This window comes from Silurus aristotelis (genome assembly GCF_946808225.1).
Source record: "Silurus aristotelis genome assembly, chromosome: 8".
In the NCBI taxonomy this organism is placed as follows: domain Eukaryota; kingdom Metazoa; phylum Chordata; class Actinopteri; order Siluriformes; family Siluridae; genus Silurus; species Silurus aristotelis.
Window position 1 is genome coordinate 12,902,066 of NC_139581.1, and position 23,701 is coordinate 12,925,766.

Consider the following 23,701-nt stretch of genomic DNA (forward strand, 5'->3'; position numbering starts at 1 on the left):
CTGCCATTTTACTTACTATTTATTTACAATATATATACATTACACATATAAAGCTTGGATTTCTATAGGACATGTAGTGGGGGTTTTTAGGGCTTTTTATTCAGGCCAAAGTGTATACCAAAATATTGAATTTCAAAATTGATGAATCTCCTAGACTCTTGTGTAAACATTTAATTGTATTTTAATTGCAATTTTCTTAGTCAGAGTTTCACTTGTAGTTCTTAGTCAATAGTACAGAAACTGTGGTACAGAAATGCACCTGTCAATTGCAGTATTGGCTCCTCACCTTTCTTTAGTGATTTCTTCCATTAAAACCCCCTTAACTAATTTTTAAAATGTCATATTTCAAAGGTTTGAGAACTTTCCTGACCCCAAGATTATTCTTGATTGAACCATCTTTCCTTGTCTGTCAAAGTGATCCGTACGCCACATACAAATCCCACTGCAGCATGGAAAATGGAACATTTTTAAGTGAGCAATTTGCTTAAGCATTTAATATTTGCTGAATTATCCACTGTGGTAATAACAATCACTGTTGACAAAGGTTTTTTTTATCAGACTTTTTATATGCAAGTTGCATTACCACTAGTCCTGATTGTTTAACAAAAAAAACCTATTTTTTTTAATTAATGTACAAAAATATGACTGTGAAGACTGCTGGCAAACTGCATTTGCTTGAACTATGGGCAATGACAAGGACAGTAAAAAATATCATTCAAATGTTTTAATAATTCAGAAACTGACAGCTTATCAGTTGTCAGGCAAGAATGTTGCTATAGCCCTGGGTCACATCCAAAGCTCAGTGTGCACCAGCTAATCATCTGAAAAATGAAGTTTTAATATCTTTATGTTCAAAATTCCACAGTGACAAAATTCAGTAAATATAGGTTTGTGCAGGAGCACAAAAGTTCTGATGTTCATAATTTCAAGCACAACATTGTAATGGGTATATTTTAGCCCATATTTTAGCTATTATCATTTTTTAAGACTATTCTTGAGCAACTAAGTTTACATAAAAAGACTCTAATCATACTCTCAGCACACCAATCTATTAATAGAATAATATTAATGATTCAAACACTGATTTATATCCATTAAAATTATTATGCGCCCAAAACCTTCTTTTCAACTACTTCAAAAATATCATGCAAATAAGGCAATGGGTGTTGTGGCAAGTTAGGGTCAGGAGTTTCTTCCATCATTTACAACTCTCAAAATGTTCTGCTTGCTGTTGAACTGATGCTGTACTGTATGTTTGTAGTAAAGTCCACCAAACGGGAAACAAAACACTCTACTCTGATTGGTGGCTTGCTGTGTGCTTAACCAGTTAAGATTTAATTCAATTTTATCCAGTAAGAGATTTGACTTTGAAATGTAATGAAGTTAATGTAAAAGGGGAATTTCCATGCCCTAAATGGAAATACTTCAGTAAAGTACAGATATGCTAAAAAGCTACTTAAATACAGGACGGAAGTACATTTACTGTCCATCACTGTTATTACCTACTAGTGACCAAACTGTAATTGGTGCTGCTCAAAATTGTGGAATAGTTTAACATTGTTCATAATGTCCTCCCCCTACAAAAATCCTTTTTTACCACTGACTCACCATGACTGGACAGCTGAAGTCTTTATTTCCCCCTTAATTCTCAACTGTTGTGTTCTTGGCACCCATATGTTCTTCTGCTTGCTGTTTAAGACCTTTCACCACAAATTTTGATGCAGAAATACATTTCTGTACACTGTAGTAATAAAGAGTGATTCGTATTTGAGTTACTACATCTTGCCAGTTCAAACTAATTTTTCTCTGACCTCTCTTATCGACAAGGAATTACCACTCACTCACTCACTGACTGAATGTTTTTTGTTTTTTACACCATTCTGTGTAAACTTTAGAGTGTATTATGTATAAAATTCCCAGGAGATCAACAGTTTCTGAAAAGGTCAACCCAGCCTGTCTAGCTCCATCAACCATAGTTTAAAACCATATTTAGCATAGTGGGTTTTTGCTAAATGTATAAATCATAAAAATTTCTTTTCTAATGATTTCTAATTTTTTTCTAAATTTCTAATTTTAAATTAGCTAAATGTCACTGGGTAATTATATAACTGTGCTGCTCTGCGCTGCTATCCAGCCACACAGGAAAGACTCTTTCTATCTACTTGTCTATTGAATCTCTTTTTGGCTTCGAAAACAATCCAATTACCATATGCGTCTCACTGGAAAATTAACATAGTGCGCTTTCAGTTGTCCTCATGCTGACTGAGAAAGTTAAATGAAGCACTAGAAATACTGAAAGAAAAAAAAAAAAAAGTTAATATAGGCATATCTCTCTTTTATCTTGGTATTTCAGTGCTGGTCTGCCATGATTTCAAGGTGCAATCTCTGTCTTGCTGGCAGAGCCCCTGAATGCATAAGAACAAAGGGGCTTTTTCTTGTGGATGATTACATGTCAGTTCATATAAAAAAAGGTATAAAGACCCTTTCATGATTTTAGATCTAAATAGGCATTTAATAGGCATAGCACACACATGAGAAATAGTAACCTATGCAGCACACATCAATATATTGATAGGGCATGTATTGACGCATCTCATATATATAAACATATATGCAAAGTTTGAAAGTTTGTGCAGATCTGCCAAGTTCATGTACATTTATTATTTTCAGTCAGTGAGATTCTCAACTCAAGGTAACCAAATCTTTAATCCAGTATAGCAGAGACTGACATTTTACCTCAATACACAACATGTATGGCTTTGGTGAAATTACAAAGTCATGTCTTGTACATACTGAGCATAAATGAATAGAGTTTACATTGAATTCCATCTTAATCTTTTTGTCAATGTAAATTATATATTTGTTGATTAGCAGGCATTCTCGAGTCATGTTTTTTTAAGTTACGTGCATTTTAAATAGTAAAAACACAAATGTAGAAATTAATTCTATAATTTTTAAGCCTTTATATAATTAAATTCCAGCTTAACAGATCAAACATGACATTATTACATGAATATGTATTATGTACCAAGTTATAACATACATTTTTTTATGATCTACATGTACATGACAGACTAACTGATGGTTGTCTAGAGAGGCAAAGTCCCATTACCAGAAATAGAATAATCACAAAAAACATCTAGCTAAATTACCAAATGTGAAGCCACTGTGTTCACATGTGTTGAGTTATATTTAACAAGCTTGTTGCTATGGTCACCATGCTCACCCTGCCCTCCATGGCTGGGTAAAGATGAAGAAAATTAGTGGTCATGAGAGGGTGACCTCACTGAAAGAAAATAGCTCAAAAGAACTATCCAGAACACAAAATCGTAATGATGGTTCTTAATTCAACTTAATATATCGTTAACTTCAGGCATAGACATGTGTTGTTCACAACAATAGAAAGGTATGCTATGGGAGGGAAGGAAAGATCATTTTCCTTTTGCTTTTTATAGGTCATGTATTCCACAGCTTGTCATTATTTCCTATCTCTGGTAATTGTGTGGCAGTAAAAGTGTTCATTTAGACCTCCTGATGGAATCACACTGTTTTTCTGTATTATTCTCCTGACAGATTGAAACTATTATGCCACAACAGTGATCACCAGGCTATAATAATTACAATGTGATTATGCCTCTGCTGCTACATGATCTGCCAACATGACAGATATATTCAATTTTGTATACCTAATTCCTGGACATGGTTTAAGCAGTGTCCTGGTGCTTCAAATGGTACTATTGCAATTTCAAAAACAAGTCACTATGCTCATGAAAATAGAGCATTTTACACTTATATATAAATACAAAGTTCTAATATTAAAATTGAAGCATGCATGCTTTATTGTACACAATATTGGTGTGGCTGTAACAGATGCTAAGTATATTATTTGTTTCTCTATATTGTAGAATGCTATGCTTTGAAAAAAATGTGACTCCATGCTGCAGTAATACAATGTACATATCATATCTCAGTGCAGAGTCAGCTTTAAATTCTTACACATACTGTACATTTTCACCTAGTCAGTCAGTTTACTGTATATCTGAGTCCCTAAGCCTACGTAGGGCAATGTAAGCATGAAATACCTGTCCCAATAAATATAAATCTCACTACTGTTTAAAACTATAAAACAGTTCTTAGATACAAACTAGTAATTTATTATATTTCTAGTGAATTATGAATGGATATATAAGTATATACTGTAGGTTTATTTCCTGGTAAAAGACTATTAAAAAGACTACTAAAAGACTATGCACAATAAATGGTTTGTAGATTTTACAGTGCAGAAGTATGTATCAAACTGTTTGTGGACTCGCAATACCGAGACTCCAGCCTTAATATTGAGGTTTAAAAAATATAGCAACTTAGCAGTGAGCAGAATGAGCAAATGAGGTGGAGTTAGCCTTTAAGAAAATACAATGCAAAAAGTATTTGCATAAATAAGCTGTCACATGAGGATACAACTAATCTTTAAAATACAGCACATTAAAATAAATTGATTACATAAAGATTAAGTGCATACTTTATCATAGAATAAGTGACTAGACGATAAAGACAATGTTTGCAATATAAATTCTTTATTAAGAGTTTCAAATTTCAATTTTAATTCTTCATTGCAATAATACATTTCCTTCTCTTTCATTACTAAAGTCCCACTTTTAATGGCAGGTTTCCATAGTGACAAATAAAAAGTGAGAAGACATTTTGGGTGCTCTTATTAAAAGTTATAAGATTAATTACTGTTCACACTCCAAAAATGTTAAGTAGCATTTCTATCCATACCAATCAACTACAGACATATTTTCCAACATATGAAAACATTGCTAAATGAAACATGCCCTGCCACAAGTGTAGCATTAGATTTCTAAGCCCTAAAATAGAAAATATGGTGCTGTGTTAGGTACAAAGAAAGAAATTAAGAGTACATAATATTTTAATATATAGAATATATATGAAATAGAATGTTACAAGGTGCACTACAAGTGTAAAGCAATAGATTTTAAGAAAAAATTCTGAATGTTGGATTAACACATAGTATGAGAAAATTGCCTATCGAATCACTTGCTTTTAATTTTTTTCTTTTTTTAATCAGATTCATCACAATATATTGCATTTAAAAAATACCAGCACATTTGGCCACTTGTTGGCCTGATTGCAAATGCCACTCTTTCTTACACTATTTTACTCTTTATCTTCCTCGTGTACTCTCTGAGAGTTTTTGTGTAGGAAGATAAATATGTATTTTTCCTTACCTCCTACTTTTAATCTGCTAACACATACGCCTCTGCTTTGGTACACAAAAAACTCTAAGTAGTGGGAGCAAAAATCAGAGCCCACTTTTCTTATGTACAGTTTCTATTATCTTTTGCCGCTTACACATATCCAGCCCCCACTGTTGCACATGGGGCTTAAGGCACCTTTAGAGGAACTGAAGAAGAGTAGGAGGGCCAAATGAAAGAGTGTTTTGTGTGGGTACAGAGTAGTAATCACTTCAAGACAAATGTGTCAGTAAACAATTGAAATCCTATATCAATCAAGTTGTCAGTATCATAAACCTTTATAAATTCTCTATATTTTTTTTATTTATAATTTCATACAATACAATGATACAAATATTTAATATTTCTTTTTGCATGACTAAAGATCATGTTGCTAAAAACCTTCATTAATGAATGCCTTATTTCAGAGACTGGTTTCCTTTTTCACACAGCCTGTTGTTAAAAGCTCAATATAGCAATTCACTTCGCTGATAAGAGGAAAGTAACACAATTTATCGATTTCTCAGTTTCACTGACTTGCAGAAGTGCCAGAGGAAGAGAAAAATGTCTTGATTAATGCATTTTGTTTCAAGGGCATCACCAGAAGTGAGAGCAGAGCTCATGTTTTAAAATCCTGTGCTTGTACGGGGAGTTTTTCCTTGCCACAGTCACAGCTTGCTCAGTAGGGACAAACTTACACTTATGAAGAACATCTTATTCATTTTGTCACCACATTTTCTGTGTAAAGCTGCTTTGAGACAATGTTCATTGTTAAAAGCGCTATACAAATAAAAATTTATTGAATTGAATTGTACCTCATAAAGCAATAAATAAATTAATTCCATGCTTCCTTTCATTTCTAAAAACTGTATATTGCACTGGTGTTGGTCATACGTCCTCAAAGTCTTTTAAATAGATTGAAAGGCTCAAATTATACCAAATAAAAAAAAAAATTATTTAGTTTAGTAATTTTCACAAATTTTAAGTGTTTTTTCACCTTTCAAAATGTATGAACATTAAACGTCTTTAAGGCATAAATTAAACTGATAGTGTCCACAAAAGTGTGAAGGAGAGATAAAATAAAATAAAAGCAGAAACAAATTTGTTTAAAATAAAAATATCATCTACTGCACTATTTAAACCTTTCAGCTTAAACTTGCGAACTGTTTGGTATTACAGTAAACTATCTATTCAGTGGACATTATTGTAAAATCTTATTCCTAAGGGAAATACATGGCTGAGAGAAAATAAATTGTGAAGTCAGACATGTTTAACATTTCATGAGGCACTGCAGCCTAGTCTCGCCACCATTCACCTACTTAAAGACTGTGGGCATGGCCTTTTAATTATGCTGCTGAGCTCCCTGCCTGTCACACTGAGAGTGACTACACTGATAGAAAAGATTTTGGCTTTCACCTTCCTGCTTGTATTAGTCTGCGATCCCTCAGGCTAGTCCAGCACTTTGTGTCATATTTTTATGTCCCACTAGTTAATAGGTGAATCCAGTTAATGCCTCAGAGACTTCTTGATTTCTTAGATGGCAACACATCATTGTCATGTCCACCACTGATAACTATGAAGTCCTGAAGGAGATAAAGACTTGACATGCTACCCCTCACAGTAAATTAGAGCAAAAATCAATTTCTCTAGTCAATTTAAATTTTCAGATACCCCAGTCAGTTCCAGAACATTGGGTTCAGCAAAGGCTTCCTCGTGTGATGCAGCTTCAATAGTAGATTGCAGTAGGGCTGCTTAATTAAAATAATTTATAATTAGCAATTCGAAAATGTGTCTCAGATAATCATCAAGGAAAATTAGAGGGTGCTCACCCTAATGTGTCCCTATAAACTTCAGTAAAATGAGTAAAGTGTGGAAAAGTCATTTTCTGCATTAACTAGGACACTTAATTAGGTCATTCTGTCACCCTTTTGAAGCCTAATTCTTTCAAATATAGAGCACAATAGAACAGTCCAGAAAGCATAGAGGATTTAAAGTCACTACATTTACAGACACAGTGGAAGAGACAGCGGTAGTTAGCCGCATTGTGAATTGACATTTGTCTTATGGGGAACTGGACATCCTGTCAAAAGACAGGCAAAACTTCCATAGATTACCCTCTTGACAGAACATCATCTTGGTGATTGCTGTCAAAATTTCAGGCAACCAAATAAAGGAAAGACATAAGCAGACCATTTCTCATCAAAATTGTAAATTGTAAATGTTTCTAGAGACATAAATTGTGGTCAGAGGCAACCGGATGATGGCCACAAAAGTAAAGCTGGAAATGTAACAAGAACAACCCAAAAAACTGTAAATAACTGTAATCATTTATAAGCTGTGTAAAATGAAAATATCATTTTCTTTGGTTCATTATTTATTTTGTTAAAGGTTTCATTTACATGACAAAGTGGTTTATTTCTTTATATTTTACACACATAAAAATGGCTATTTAAGGGTTAGACTTTCTACTTAAAACCTTAAACAGTTAAGGTTTCCTCAAGAGGGACTAAGTGAGAATGTAGGTCATTATTCATGTTGCATATTGGTTACTTATTGAAAATAAAATATTAATCTCCACAATCTTCTATAATGCAATGTTAGCCTAATGCTTTTAAATATAGCACACACTTTAAATAGCAGGGAGGATTTAACGCTACTGCATCTACAGATAAAGAAGTAGAGGTAGGCTGCATTGTGAAATGACGGGTGTATCGTGTGGGGACTTAATTGGATGGCCTGTCATAAGATAGGCAAATCTAACTTCCAGAAATTACCTTTTTGACAGATCATCATTTTGGCAGTTGCTGTTAGACATTTGTGTGAACAAAAAAAGTTACCGATAAAGAGAAGACATAAACAGGTCATAATCCTGAAAGCAACATTTTTTTATATAATATGGAGCTTTATATTAATGTCATCTACTCTAAAATATTTATAATATGCAAAAAATGATAATGATAAAGTATCCAACTGGTAAATACACTGTATTGTAAAGCCACATATTTTAAATGTAGTATATAATTAATTTTATCAGATAAATTGTAATTGGTTTATCTATCTAGCTTTTTATTTTTAATTTTTTTAGCCAAATATACTTCAATGCACATTAAAATGATTCAGCTTTTCCTAGACAGTTCTGGTGCTTTCTCTCTTCTTACTCAACAGAATACAGCGTTTTGTGGTAAGTAAAACCTGGCTTGTGAAAGCATAGTCCATTATAGTGGAGGGAAATCTAATAAAGGCTGTTGCTCAGAGACCTTGCAAACTTAATCTAGTCTGACATGTCCCTTACTGCTTTCTGGACATGCACACAGCATTCTGCCCTTTTCTTGTGTCCAGGTAAATGTTCGACATTGATCTCTCACCGGATATAAAAAATAAATCACTTAACTCTTCATATTTTGTGATTAATCAATCTAGAATAAGGAACTGTAGGAATTTTTGGAGACATTCTGATAACTAAATTTTAGTTGTTTAAATTGCTAGGTATTGTAATAATTCCATGTTTGATCACATACAAAATTTATTACCACCTTCCATTCTATGTGCCCATAGGTTTGCACTTATGAGCCAATCTTGATATTGAGTTTCATGGGTATTTGGACACAAGACAAGCTAACTGTTGTACTGGAAATGTTAAGACAATGATATGCAGCATAGCAGAGGCAGAGTAGGCAGGTTTCACTGGTTACTGGCACTATGCCACTGAGCTATGCCCTCTGTCTGACAAAACTGTCCAATTCATTTACAGGCACGGTGGCAGTGAAATTAATTAAGCACTAACCAGTTCCAGAGGGTTATCATTTCCCCAGAGACAAAGGCATTCGATCAGCTATGACCCCAAATACTATGCAGCATAACCTTGCTGCAACTCTCCGACTGCTTTTAGGTGCGAGACAGATTGCTAACACAGCAGTAGGTGTAAGATTTATCTTTGGAAATCTACCAATTCAGGATGTAAGCGACCTGTTTTGCTCACTGTTGAGTCTGTAAACATGAATTTTCTAAAAAATAATCACACCTTGGATATATAGACTACTTAAAATAGAACTACCAATTATGATAGAAAAAAATGTACATGTCATGAAGAGTAGTCACTTGGACAATAGAGAGACTGATTCCTACAGAGAACAGCAATTATTGTTTCATTAAATATTCATGTGCTGAAGCCTCCTTGCACAAAGTTATTCAAACACGTTGAATAAGCAGTGCATCCGATTCCTCATTAATATCTAATTAAGAGGATGCAATCTTTTTAATAATTTATAATGTTCTAATGAGCATAATAATAAAAAAATTATATGAATCTATGTATCTGTGTAAAACTAGTCAATAAATATTGCAATATACTGCTTCTTTTTATTTCCTTAATCTTCCTCCATTATATATTTTTATTACTTTTTTCACACAGCACCTGAATAGTAAAATTCCTCTTTAGTATCTCATTGATATATTTTCTGAGCCTTCTTTTTCATTCTTGTTGACCTCATAACTTTATATGTCAACCTTTCCTCACATATATTGGTTTTCTTTCTTTCAGGCTTAAGTTCCACTACAGTTACTGCTAATGCACTTCTACTCTACGCAGCTTTTCCTCTCAAGGATGCATCTCAGGTATGACCTGTTTTATACTTGGCACACTGTGTGTGAACAGGCTGTTATTGCAGTGTATCAAGGCCACTGAGAGTCCTCAGGTGGCAGAGTCATTTTCTAGGTTGAGGTATTATCAGCAGATAAGTGCTTGGAGGGAAGATTTGTCTTCAGAGAAAATAGGAGTTTTCAAGGAATGGCAGTCTTGAAAAGAAAATTAATTGCAAGAAGTCATTTTAAAAACTATGGTGACAAGAAATAACTTAAAATTAAGATGCTTTAACTAATTACAAACAAATTTTTAACAAAGCTTACAATGATGGTAAGTGCAAAATAGGCATGCTTCAATAGAATTATAATTTAAATGCATACACACTGGTATGATTCAGCAGCAAAACAGTTATAACCGGATTATTCAAATTTTATGTACGTTTGCCCTATTTGTCTGGTGTCATCTGAAATGTGTTGAATTACATGGTCTTGAAATGTGTCCTTTTCTTCCTGTAATATTCTGCCAACTGTCTTTCCATTGACCAATCAATTTTCATAAATATTAACTACTGCATAACACAAGACCTGCTGTTTTTGGAGGTGCTTTAACCAATCTAGCTATTATAATTCGGCCCCTGTCAGTGTTGCTCAGATCCTAATGTTTGCCCATTTTTCATCTTTCTATTTCCTAAGCCTTATCTCCCACCCCTTGACAGGTGCCAGTGTAACAAGATAATCAGTGTTATTCAAGTTGCCTGTCACTGTTTTTAATGTTATGGCTGAAAATACAGAAAGATGGTATTTCAAATCCTTTCAATTACTATACCGAACTCAGATTTATTTAGGCACTTCCTCAGGCTTTGTTGGCTTAGTAAACTAAAATCTCTTATTGCATTTGCACAAGCCACACATTAGCAAGCCTGACATTAGAAAGTGTATACGTGTAGAAAATTGCTTTCATTATGCCCTACCTTGGTTGTGTTGACATAACTAATCTGCTTGTGTCCCACTGAACTCTTATACAGGAACCCCTTACCTAACAAAGAAAATTACTTTTGTTTGGTACTTTCTTAAAAATTACATCACTGCAGGTCTAGCCAGTTTTGCAGACAAATGATCAGGTGTATAAGTGTAAAAAATTAATAGATGCATAATTAATTAGTGATTAACATATTATTAAGCAAGTTCTTTTTTTAACAATACATTTTACATTTACCAACATTTATTTACATTCATTGCAGACATCCTTATTCACTTTCATTACATAACTCAGTTTCATAGGCCACTCTGTCAATTTAAGGGACTGTTCTGGTACTGTACACAATTTAAAATATTATATTGCTGGTGGTAACATTTGTGAAAGACACTATACCAGGGACACATTGGTTACAATTAAAAAATGCATTTAGTATATTAAATATTTGGATAGCAATTATAATCAGGGATTCAATTCCAGATCCTTTACTCTATATCACCTAAAACTAGGGATGCACCGAAATGAAAATTCGGTGCAAGGCCAAAAACCGAAACACCGAAAGAAATTATGCCAATTATTATTACCATTGCCTTTATGGCAATGATTGTGTACTAAACTTACTAAAATCAAGGCATTTCAATTGCATAAATTAAATATTAAAGTTTCAAAGAATAAATCAATTACAAATTATGAAAATATTTATTTATAGCACATTGCAACAATGCACAGGATAAAATTAATTAAAATTTAGTCTTAAATGTTTAACTTAAATGCACTCATGTGTACATTAAATAATAATATACAGGCCCTTTGGCCTGCTGAAAGGTTGTAAAATTAAATATGTTCTTTCATAAAAACAAAGTGCATTTAGAACAAGTGCAACTGCTTAAAGATACAACAATACAACAATATCACTGGGAAACTTCCTGCCTTTTCAAAAACGTCCACCACAGACGGAGTGCGCATGCTCAGAGGGGTTTTGCTTTTCTGTGCCGCGTTTCTCTCATATTCAGCATAGCGATCGGGATGTTTGGATTTCAGCTGATAAATTAAACCCGAAGTGGAGAAAGTTTTTACAGACGAAATTTCGGCATTACATGTTTTGCACATCGCTATCTGTGGGTCTTTCTCAGATAAACTGAAACACATCCACACCGCAGACATGTTGTTTTAGACATGCACGTGCAGGCAGCGGTTTCTGTTTGCGTCATCACAACAAACTGTTTCGGCCGCGTTTTTTCGGTGGCCGAATATTCGGTGCATCCCTACCTAAAACATATGTCCACTAATAATTAGTTATAAATCGTAGAAAAAAATGCATTGGATTGATCTCTTTTATTTCGTTTTAACCTTCTTTGCTCTTTAATGTTTTTATTATTAATTATTTATACTATATGCAAATGAGTTGGATTATTATGTACACATGTATTTTTTTTTAAGTTTCTTTACAATGGAAACAAATTCCACATAAAGGATCTGGATCCAGCTATTTACGGTGCAGCTTGGTTACAGTTTTTTAACTTGTAGAATAACCTTTAACACTAACACTGGTATGAGCTAAGTGATTTTCTCATCTATTTCTCACCTAGCTCTCAGAAAGGCTGTTCATTCACACTCTTTCCACATCCCACCTTACTGAGGTGTGTTTAGGTGTATAATACATTCAGTGTGAGCTGATATAACAACTAACTCTGAGGTTGGCTTTATCTTTAAATATCAGCCTACGTCTGCTGTAAACAATGGAACCGTGTAAGGCGTGTATCTCTGCTTTTTTTGGGGTTCAGATTAGTTCTTTTTTTATAATGTGTTTCTAAAGTCAAATATATGAATTTAATAGAAAATTCTACACTGCACATTGATAGTTATATTATTAAACATATCAAAAGCCACAGTAAGTGGAGATTGATAGGTGCAAAGGCATAAATATCATCATTATTCAATGCTTTACAGACTTTACAGAAGAAAATATATTGCTCAATTGCATATTAAAACACATCAGCCCCTGCAGGGAATGTCCTAAAAAGCAGAAAAGGGCAGGCATCAGTAGGAAGTATTCTGAGATGCACTACAGATATAAACAAGGTGCTTGGGTGATCACATAGGTTAATGTGCTCAGATTGCATGAAAATGTTTATGTTATTGTTGTCTTGTGCTCTCAGTTGAACTTTTAGGTCAATAACCATTAGATTCTTGAAGATGATCTTTGAAGTCTCCTGCTGCAATTCACAGCATGATTAGTAATTGGTTTTCTAATTAAACAAAAAAAACAACAATCAATGCCAGTCTTGCCAATCAAGCCTGTACTGACATTTTTTTATGTTTGAGGCAAAGATGCAAGTATTTTGTCTTGGCTTCAGAATGCAGATCTGAGTGCAATGGCAATATTCTTTGCTAAAGTATGCATTGAGGCAAGAGGCCTTGATTTCCCATGATACTAAAGCACTGAATGGAGAAATTACATTAGCTTTTCTCACAGCTCACTAAATCAGTAACACCATTTCATTTCACATCCATCTACTGCTTTCCTCTTGCATGTCTGTGGTAAAATGTGCCTCAATCAAAAGAGCATTGTCTTAAATTTAAAAGGGATGTGTAACATTAGTAGCGAACAATATATGTTAACCTTTGCTGCATGTTGCTTTTTTCCTTTTGAACTGAGGCGCTTTTACGTATCATTGTATGACAGACAAGGGTGACACAGAGGACACAAAGTGGATGGATTGTGGATAATGCTAATGTAAAAAAAAGGATTATATCCATTTAAAAGAAGCTATGAAGCAGTAGAAACAATACATTACATTATAGAAATATCAAAGTGAAAGAAAATGGAATACATTTATGGAACTTAAAAGAATGTATGTTCCAGCCTATCTTTTAAATATCCTCAACCACCAAACAGATTGGTGCTTAGAAATTCTGAAGGAAAAGCAAAGACAAATTTGTGTAATTTCCTGCCATCCCATCTTTGTTCTTAAATGTCCTGAAAGTATTTTCTGCCTCAGATGGACTCGAGGACTTTTGGCTAGCTTTTATTCTAAATAGAGGTCAGCCCATAACAAAAATGTATTTAGCTCAAGTGCACTATGTCCTCTTCCCTGCTTTACTGGAATACACTCAATTCATCTCTGCCACACACTGTAATCCTTCATGATAATGTTACTAGACACCCGTTTTCAAAGGACTGCCAATTAACTTAATTGAGCCAATGAGAAAAATGCACCAGTTTACTGCTGCTGCCAGGAAATGAGGTGGTCCAAAACAGACACTTTATTTCACTAGCTTTCTCCAGTATCTATAACAACTAATGTTATACTACTATTTTATAAATACTGTATAGTGTATACTGACTACAATATTAAATCAAATTACTATCCAAAATCCTGCTTTCTGCTTTACTTGCCTTCTTACACCTTCAGATCTAAAAATGGCATGTGCTATCTTGTTATGTTTAGACAATGTATTTCTGTTGTTAAATCTTTTCTTTTTTTAAGATTTAAAAAGTGTTTGCTTGCACTTATTATGTAATTCTAATTGATATAGTATAATAGCATTGTTACCTGTGATGCCTACAACCAACACTATACTGTATGGCCAAATTCATGTGGGCTGATTAACAATATCAGCTCATTAAACATCCAATCCCAGATGTAGTCCACCTTTGATTTTATAATAACCTCCTCTGGGAAGGTATTTCCACTTGGTTTTGGAGTGTGCCTTGTGCCTATTCATATAAAAAAAAGCATTAATTAGTAGAGGAAGTCTGTTGCGCAGTTAACTTTCCAATTGAACTTAAAGGTGTTCCGTAGGGTGAGGGATCTTTAAATGTCACTAGAGTTTTTCTTCAACAATCTTGGCAAATTATGTCTTATTGGGCCTCACTTGCACAGAAGGCTGTATCATGCTGGAACAATACTCAAAAAATATTTTCATAACCAGCCCTGATGATTTCCTCTATACATACATATACTTGTTTTGAGTTTATTTGCATTGTGATTAGAATTAATGTATTTTAGAGGGATTTTGAGGGAAGTGGTCAAGAGGAATTTAAACCAGCAGTCAAAAAAATAAAGTAAAGGTAAAGGTAAACACAATGGCAAGACTGCAAAATTACATGAGAGTGGTGAGAGTGGCTGTGCATATGGACAGTCTCAGTCTCATCTTGTGTTTAGTAACTCACTAACTAGAGCTTGGAAATGGGTATCGGTGGCACATCCCTTCGGTTAAATAAAACATTATGTGCTACATTTGGGTCTAACTTTATTAGCTGAGTTACTTATTTTATTTGAGTAAGCCAATGACAATTTAAATTTAAATAACCAAATCACAATTGTAACAAAGCATGAAAACTGTGCATACTACTCTCATAGACCAAGATCACCTCTTATCTAAATACTGAATACCTCTTACTATATCATTTATGGAAGAATCTACACCATTCAAAATATTTATTAAATATATCTCCACAGAAATGTAACTTCAAAGAAATCAACTTTCTAATTTAGTTTTTTCTGGATGTGTCACAGAATACTTTTAGAAGGGAAACATTCTCTTTCTTAACTTTCCTGTACACATTGAAACTCTCTGAGGGCAAACCTATCTCTGTTGTACCTGTTTCTTGTCCTCACGGTGTCTGGTACAGAGCATGCAATCGATTGTCCTCAGTTCACAAACTGTGGAGAGAAACAAGACAGAAACTTTCAGCAAGAGCAGCATGATGCATCTACCTTGTGTTTTTCTTTACACAATGGCAAATCTGCAAATAGTTCAGTTTCTTTTAAAACACATATTTTATACCTCATATCAAACAACTTCTGCTCTGATAAGCTAAAGGTCAGACCAACTTCTGATTTCTAAATTTATGTTTCTTCAGCATTTTTTGGACAATGTAGCATTAATTAACCTAGAGTTCCCTGGAGGTCTAGTGGTTAGGATGCAGCGCTCTCACCGCTGTGGCCCGGGTTCAATCCCCAGTTAGGGAACCAACCCCAGCCATTAGGGTTGCACAAGCCAGTGCACTCTTAGTGCCGGTCCCAAGCCCGGATAAATGGGAAGGGTTGCAATAGGAAGGGCATCCAGCGTAAAAACATGTGCCAAATCACACATGCCAATTATAATTATGGATGATCCGCTGTGGCGACCCCTAATGGGAGAAGCCAAAAGAAAGTTTAGCCTTAATTAACCTTGATACATGTTTTACTGGTAAACATATTTATTCTTCAAAAACAATAGATAAAGTGTATTAAGTTAATTTCTCTGGGACATCTTGTCTTGACAACTTATTAGAATAGGCATCTTTAGTTTTAACTAATTTTAAAATTATTTTCACAGTGAATTCGTGAGGTGTCTGACATGTTTGGCCTGCTTCCTAATTCTACACTTCACAGTCTCTGCCTGTCTGCTCAAATATCAAACCTACAGGCCAGCTGCTTTGATTGACAGTCTGTTCAACTCAGGCCATCACTGGATTTAGTTGCAACAGTCCAATTACTGGACCCAGGCCAACCAGAACCTTAATCCCACGGCTGACTGCTCGGGTACTAACATCTCACAAACGTCACCTCGTACAGCAGGCAAAAGACTGATGCAATAGAAAGGACACCTGGAGTCATGGAACAGATCCAAATCATTAGAGCGCACACTTACCTTAACTGGTGTTGTCATCACATGTGGTGGTAAGATGACCTACAATACATGAGTAATACTTTCCTCACCTAAAAAAACAGAATATTGCTTACTCTAACCTGAAGGTTTCATTGCTGTAACAGTTTGGGAAACTCAAACATATAGAAATACATGTTTGTTTTATTTTTGTGTTCTATCCCCTCCTCTTCCTCGACAGAAAAAAATGTACAACACGATGCAATACCGTACTATGCAATAGTCGCAGGTACCTTTTATTGTATGAGTAGCAAATAGCTATTTTAATTTCCCATGTTACAGACATTTTAGGAGAATAGCATAATAAGCAATAGACCACCCAGCCAGTCTGGAATTTCCCTGTGGAGATAAAAGCAAGTGAGTCTGCAATGTTAAAATGTAAGACATTAAGATTTTATTATTTTTAAAGCATATATGCTTTACAGACTATTTTAACATAAGTCATTGCAAAAGGGGGTAAGGCTTGGCAGATCACCCCTCACTATTTGAAATATCGAATTAGCCCTCAATCCCTGGATTTATAACTACCATTGGAAAATACAGAAATCTTAAACAGAGATCTTAAATCTTACTAACTGTAAATGTGGAAATGTTTATGAGCTTAAGTAAAATGATATGCTATTCCTAAAATATGTATGCTAGATATAGCTATTAAATAACATAGACTCTGAAATGTCAATACAGTTTGCAGTAGTAGTAGTTTCTGCATTATATAAACCCTTAGGACAAAATGGTGCCCTGTCTTAAACAAGCAAAAGTTTGCATATACCGTATTTTCCAGACTATAAGCCGCTACTTTTTTCCCCACGCTTTGAACCCCGCGGCTTAAACAACGAAGCGGCTAATTTATGAATTTTTCCTGGGTTTTTCCCGGTTTCCCAAGCTTCATGCCAAAAAAACTGAGCCCCATTACATTAAACTAATGAAATTGCTGAACGGGTTAAGATGAACCAATGAAAGTCTTTATATTAAATCAGATGCGCTCTCACTGAATCGGGCCGCACCACATCATAAATATGGATGAGGTTCCTCTGACGTTTGACCTGCCGCTCACTCGGACTGTCTACAGGAAATGCGAATCATTCGTCACGCTGAAAACAACCGGACATGAAAAAATGCACTTCACCTGTGTTCTGAGCTGCACGGCATCGGGAGAAAAGCTTCACCGATGGTGATTTTTAAACGCATGACGATGCCAGAAGAAAAACTCTTGAGAGAAATTGTTGTGAAAGGAAGGAGGAAGACAGTAAACAATGACTTTCTTGGTAGGCAACTGTTTAGATACAAGTCATGTAATAGACACTGTCTTTCGTTGAAGCCTGTGTAAAGTTCATTAGTTTCAGTGTAGACACCTGCGACTTATAGACAGGTGCGGCTTTATGTTCAAAATAAAAATCTTTGTCAAATTCAGTGGGTGCGGCTTATATTTGGGTGCGCTTCATAGTCCGGAAATTACGGTAAGTGTGCATGGTGCCCTGTCATGGCCATTAAGCAAATAATTCCCCCTTGTGACCAAAATGCCAGTTATTGAAGATTATTGAATAAAGGAACAAACGAATAAAGTAATCAATAAATAAATAAAGTACTCAATTAATGAAAGTGAGTAAATGATCCAAAAAATGGGACATGCTTCAGGTAGAATAGTTCACTTACACAGCACCTCTCAGGGATGAGAGGGATAAAAGCTAAATGCTGATCTCATACAGCAGCTATATCATTATTATTATACACGTGAATTTGTTTATGCATATGTGTGAGTGTGTAAGAAACCCTATATCACTTGTGCAAGACTGTCACCACTCTGTCAGTAAATCTTGCCATTCACATGCATATAAATGTAAAGGTTCATTCTTGATCGTTTTTTCCACTCATCCACCTCAAATCCCCATGGGATTCTCCTGTCAAACTACTGACGGCCACTGCATCAGGATAGTTGTGGTGGAGCATGCATTTTCCTTTAACACAAAAAAGTAAAGCAGGTCATTCTTGTGTGATTCTGGTTAGCTGGAGGCTATTTATATATGCGGTAACTAGATGCTGTCAGTGTATGAAATGTATTAACTATACCTCTATTATTATTAATTTTTTTACTATTATCATTTAGCACCTTATCTTCCTTTTTGCGAATGCATCCTAAAAGTTGAAGGTGCCTGCTGCCTATATATTGAGGATTTGGGAAGTTCTGGTTAGTCATCAAAGTTATAATTCTGCTATTGTACAATACCAGGAAGGTTAGTAGTAGTGATAACATTTCTGGAGAGTACTTATATGTTGTTAGAGTATGGTGACTGAAATTGTGGTATAATGTCAGTTTTACAATAAGGCAAAATATATTTATACCATGACCCAGACATTGTGATTTAGTAGGGCATCATCATTAGCAAGTGATTTGCACCAATAGCATCTAAACTATGTGGTCAAATGTTTGTGGACATTTGACTGCTTTTATCAAAACTGTTGCCACAAAATTAGAAACACTGAATTGTACAGAATGTCCTTATATGCCATAACATTACTATTTCTCTTGACTAGAAACAAGAGGCTCAAACCTGTCCATTATGATCCTGCATGACATTTTCCTTATGCACAAAGAGAAGACATAGAGAGAAGGTTTACCAAATATGGCCTGGAAGAAATTTAAGTGACTTGCACAGAGCCCAGACCTCCACCCCACTGAAACTGTGGGATTAACTGGAATGCTGACTTTGCCTTAGGCCTCATCACCCGATAGCAGACTGACATTACTATTGCTCTAGTGGCTGAAGGGCAAAACCAATAATCCTGCTCCAAAATCGACTTTAATTAATTCACAACAGCAAGGAACAATCTGGAGAATGAGATGTTCAAAACACATAAATATTTTGATGACACAATTTCTTCTTTTTCTAGGCTTCATTATGCACATAATGTCAGCTTCTGTTTAGATATTTGTAAAATGCAAAAACCTACAAAGTACACTTTAAAAACAAATATTCTGCCTGTTAGGGAATATGTTTAATGTATGAGGCCCTTTACCTTTTTGAAAACACCAAAATGAGTTTTTATTCATGCTGGGGGAACAGTGCCTTTTGAATATAAATTAAGTGATGGTGCAATTTCAAATTTGGACAAACGTGTGTTTTAGAACACCACCACCAAGTGGTGACAGTCTGTAAATGCTAATAATGTTTGTCTGGTACCAAGTGCATGTTCTCTTTAGAAGGATATGACATCATCTTTAAACATGTCGAAGCTTAAGTATATATTATGCTTCCTTTCAACATGCATGTTGCCTCAGATTATGCAAGAACATGCAATTACACTAGAAACAAATATAACAAAAAATACTATAATTTGTACTGCTTTTCAGGTATACATTTGACATTTATTTATATAACTATAGAATAGTTTTTATATTTCCTGTTTATTATATCAGTAAAGGTTATATGCTGTTTTAGGGGGCAGTCTCTGGTTTGGTTGTTTTCTTTGACGTCACATATCCTTGAAAAATGATGGAATGTGTAATGGAACCAAGTCCTGAGGTTTTTGCTGCTTGTTTATTCTGCACCACAGCAGCAGCAACCATGATAAAATCAGACCAATAAGTCATGGCTGGTCACTCGTCAGAGATGTCATTTCAACACGCCTGACAGAGAATTAATCATGCTTACATAAAGCACAACCATGACCAAGAGCTACGGCAGCTATAATTACAGCTTATAAAAGAGTGCATCACAAGAACAAATGGAGAAAGTAAAAGTCTATGCTAAAAAACCTTTAGTTGCTTATTCTACATTCACTTTGGAACAGGGTAAATCTGGACTCATCAGAACACTACTATTTTTACTATTAAACATAGCCATGAGTTCTAATGTTGCTTACAATTTGATTTCACCAAATGTTTAAGTGATCCCTGATCACAATCATTCCAGATTTTTTTCTGACCACATTTCTCCCTCGAAGATGATGGTTCCCCACTGTCCTTCCAGTTTTTAATAATAATTTGTTGGACAGTTCTTAACACAATTTCAGTAGTTTCAGCAATCTGCTTAGATGTTTTCTTTGCTTGATGCATGCCAATAATTTGACCCTTCTGAAAAAAGATTAACATATTTTCCACAACCACAGAACGTGTCCTCCGACATTTAAGTAATGAGAAGCTGCTTACTGCATCAGTTATGCTTAAATAACTTGTTGCCAGCTAAAACGTAATCATCAATGCAGTAATTATCCAATCGGAGGCTCTTACCTATTTTCATACTTAAATCCAGGTGGTGACTTTTTTTTTTTTTTTGGACAGCCAGTGTATTTCAGAGGTATTGGTAACACTTTGAAATAAATTTCAATGAATTTGTTAATTTATATCCAGAAATCCAATAGGAATAAAAATAGGAATAAAAATATTAAGGACCAAACACATAGGAATGATGGTGAAGAACCAGGTGGAAAAAATTTTTATGTCCTCGAAGCTCCAAATATTAAAAAAAGGCATATATGCGGTTGTAACCTTTAATAACAGTAATAAGTCTCAAAACGTTTAGCTTCAGAATAAAAACAAATAATGGAATGACAAGGGCACCATAAGAAACATTCAGGTTGTTTTTTTTTTTAGCATTTTGTGAAGATCCATTCTCAAGGATCTCTTGGGCAAAAATACACTTGGCAAATCAATACCTTGATTATTTAAATAGAAATAAAAACAACTTTTTAATGGTCTTTAACAAAATAGACTAATGCAGGGACACCGACTACAGGGAAGACTGTAGGTTTCCACTATTTCACTGCAAACCTGACCAGAAGAAACCGCTTACTAATGAATGAATGTTGTAATGTCTAATGGTATAAAGGATTTCAGGACCCAATGTTTCCAAATCGAAATAAACTTTGGCAAACTGAAGACAAACGAATGAATGAAAGATTGGATGATTTAACATCCTGATTGCTATTCGACAGTATGTCATATGTCTCATACACCATGCTGGTATATCGCAATATACACAAACAACAATCAGGCAAAAAGAAAATCATTTTCCATGTCCTGCTGCTTCAGAAGCAGTTCAAGTTCAAGAATACGGTTTAAAAAGTTTTTAGGTGCAAATCAAGTGTTTTGAGGCTGTTAGTTAGTCAGTTAATAAAACAAGATATCCCTGTATAACTGCCTATATTGTGTACATGTTGATATGCAGAACAATTAATACTCACACATAGCATAACAGCATCAAAAGGTATTATGTCCACTCATACATACATATGAGCATGTGAACATATAAGTCATTATGGTTTGGCAGAAACGATAACATTTTATTAGGTTTAGCCAAGAGGGAAAAGACAAACAGTATTTATTAGTTAAAAGTCTGTTTTATATGAAAACAAAAGCCTTCATTGATTCTGCAGGAAGTCAGCTTTACACAGAGTGCAGTTGAACTGTTCACTAAAAGCCTGTAGTAACACTGGAGCTGCCTCTTCAATCGTGACATCCCGGCCGAGCTCTTGGTTCAGTGAGGTGACTCCTTTTCCCCTAATTCCACATGGCACAATGTGATCAAACCAGGTCATGTCAGTGTTACAGTTCAGTCCCAAACCATGAGAAGTGATGTATCTACCACAGTGAATACCTGAAAATATATAGGCAGATTACAATTATTTAAATAGGTTTGAACTTAATACACTTCTGTGTAAAACAACAGAAAATTAAAAATAGAAACACAATTACCAATTGCACATATTTTGTTATTTCCAACCCAGACACCAGTGTCTGGTGAGGTGGAGGCTTTAATTCCAAACTTGCCACACATCGTAATCACGGTTTCTTCCAGTTTATGCACATACCACCTCACACTCTTCTTAAAGCAGCCCAGGTTAAGAATAGGATAACAAACCATCTGTCCTGGCCCATGAAAGGTTATAAGGCCTCCACGATTTGTCCGAAAGAATTCTGCACCCAAATCCTTGAGTCTCTGCTCCTCTTTAGCAGGATACGGGGCTCTCCGAATGCCAGTTGTATAAACAGGATCATGTTCACACAAGAGTAGTGTGTTTGGAGTTTGGCTCGAAGAATCAAAATGTTGTCTGATATATTGTTGCTGGATCTGTAAGGCACTGTGGTAAGCAACTCTTCCCAAGTTCACAATTTTGACTGTGGGTTTTCCAGGCGACATCATGATATTAGACTTGCAGACCTCCACCTTCTGCTGTCTGACCTGATAATATAATGTTTCATAAAAAATTAAATAAAAAAATAATTATATGCATCTTTACATCAGATCTACAACTTTTTTGTTTATTTTTGTTCTCTTAACATGCTAGCCTTAGTAAGCTGAGCGATCAGTCTTTATACATAACCTTTTTTTGCTAATTCAACAGTAAATTTCCCAATTTGTCTGTGTTTCCTACATAAAATTTCTAACCAAGAAACATTACCACAGTACAGTTAGATACACCATCAGCGAACATGAGTCTGAATGTCAGTTAAAAAGCTTTTAACCTTCAGCTTTGTGTCAGCGCGGCCGATATCCCATTGTTTGGAGCTGTTAATGTTTAACAATAGAAAAAACAATTAATAGGGCTGGTAGAATATTGTGTTACTAAACTAATCAGACCACCCACTAAAAACAAGTCATAGTATGTATAGCCATGTATCTTGGCCCTGAGCTTCTACTATCTGTGCAGGTGTGTTAGTGACATGATTGATGGAAAATGTAGCCAATGAGCGCAGGATTCTAACGATATAATATATATATATATAAACACACACACACACACACACACACACACACACACACACACACACACACACACACACACACACACACACACTATTCTGCACAAACAGATGTTTCCACCTTGTGCTAACTAGGCTTTGTTTACAAAAAGAAAAAAACACAAAAAATGGACAGTCGCAAAAGTTGTTTTGTTCTGAGATTTGCACAAAACAGCGATGAGGAAAATATTCTCGGGGGAGAAGTAACAACAGCGACCTGGTGATCTTCATGGGGATGGAAAATCTGAGCCTATTTTACATCTGTGAGTTACAATATATCTCCCTTTACAATTTTATACGATGGTATACGATTTATGGTCCGTTTGTTTGTATAAGAGAAATGCCTGAAAAGTGTGTGTGTGTATTGTTGGGCACACTCCTGTCCATTCAAATGGCTGGACATCAATATGAATGGGCATGACTGTAAAACAATAGCTTGTGTGGCTACCTGGCCATCAATAAAAATGCCAAATCAATATCAATAGCCAAACA

At 35.0% G+C, this 23,701-nt stretch overlaps 1 protein-coding gene across 1 annotated transcript; it reads right to left on the reverse strand.

The window, feature by feature from the left end:
* Positions 1-20,942: 20,942 nt before the first annotated feature.
* lipt2 (lipoyl(octanoyl) transferase 2) lies at positions 20,943-22,660 on the reverse strand. The gene is made up of 2 exons (XM_083548474.1): positions 22,163-22,660; positions 20,943-22,064 (listed from the first exon to the last, which is right to left on the reverse strand). The coding sequence occupies exons 1-2, from the start codon at positions 22,608-22,610 to the stop codon at positions 21,829-21,831; spliced, it is 684 nt and encodes a 227-aa protein (XP_083404600.1). The 5' UTR covers positions 22,611-22,660; the 3' UTR covers positions 20,943-21,828.
* Positions 22,661-23,701: the final 1,041 nt, after the last annotated feature.

Bases quoted from the DNA above. Each gene is read 5' to 3' on its own strand.
- lipt2 (XM_083548474.1), bottom strand. From the start codon at position 22,610: ATGATGTCGCCTGGAAAACCCACAGTCAAAATTGTGAACTTGGGAAGA. The intron at 22,065-22,162 runs GTAATTGTGTTT...ATATATTTTCAG, and splicing joins TAACAAAATATGTGCAATTG to GTATTCACTGTGGTAGATAC.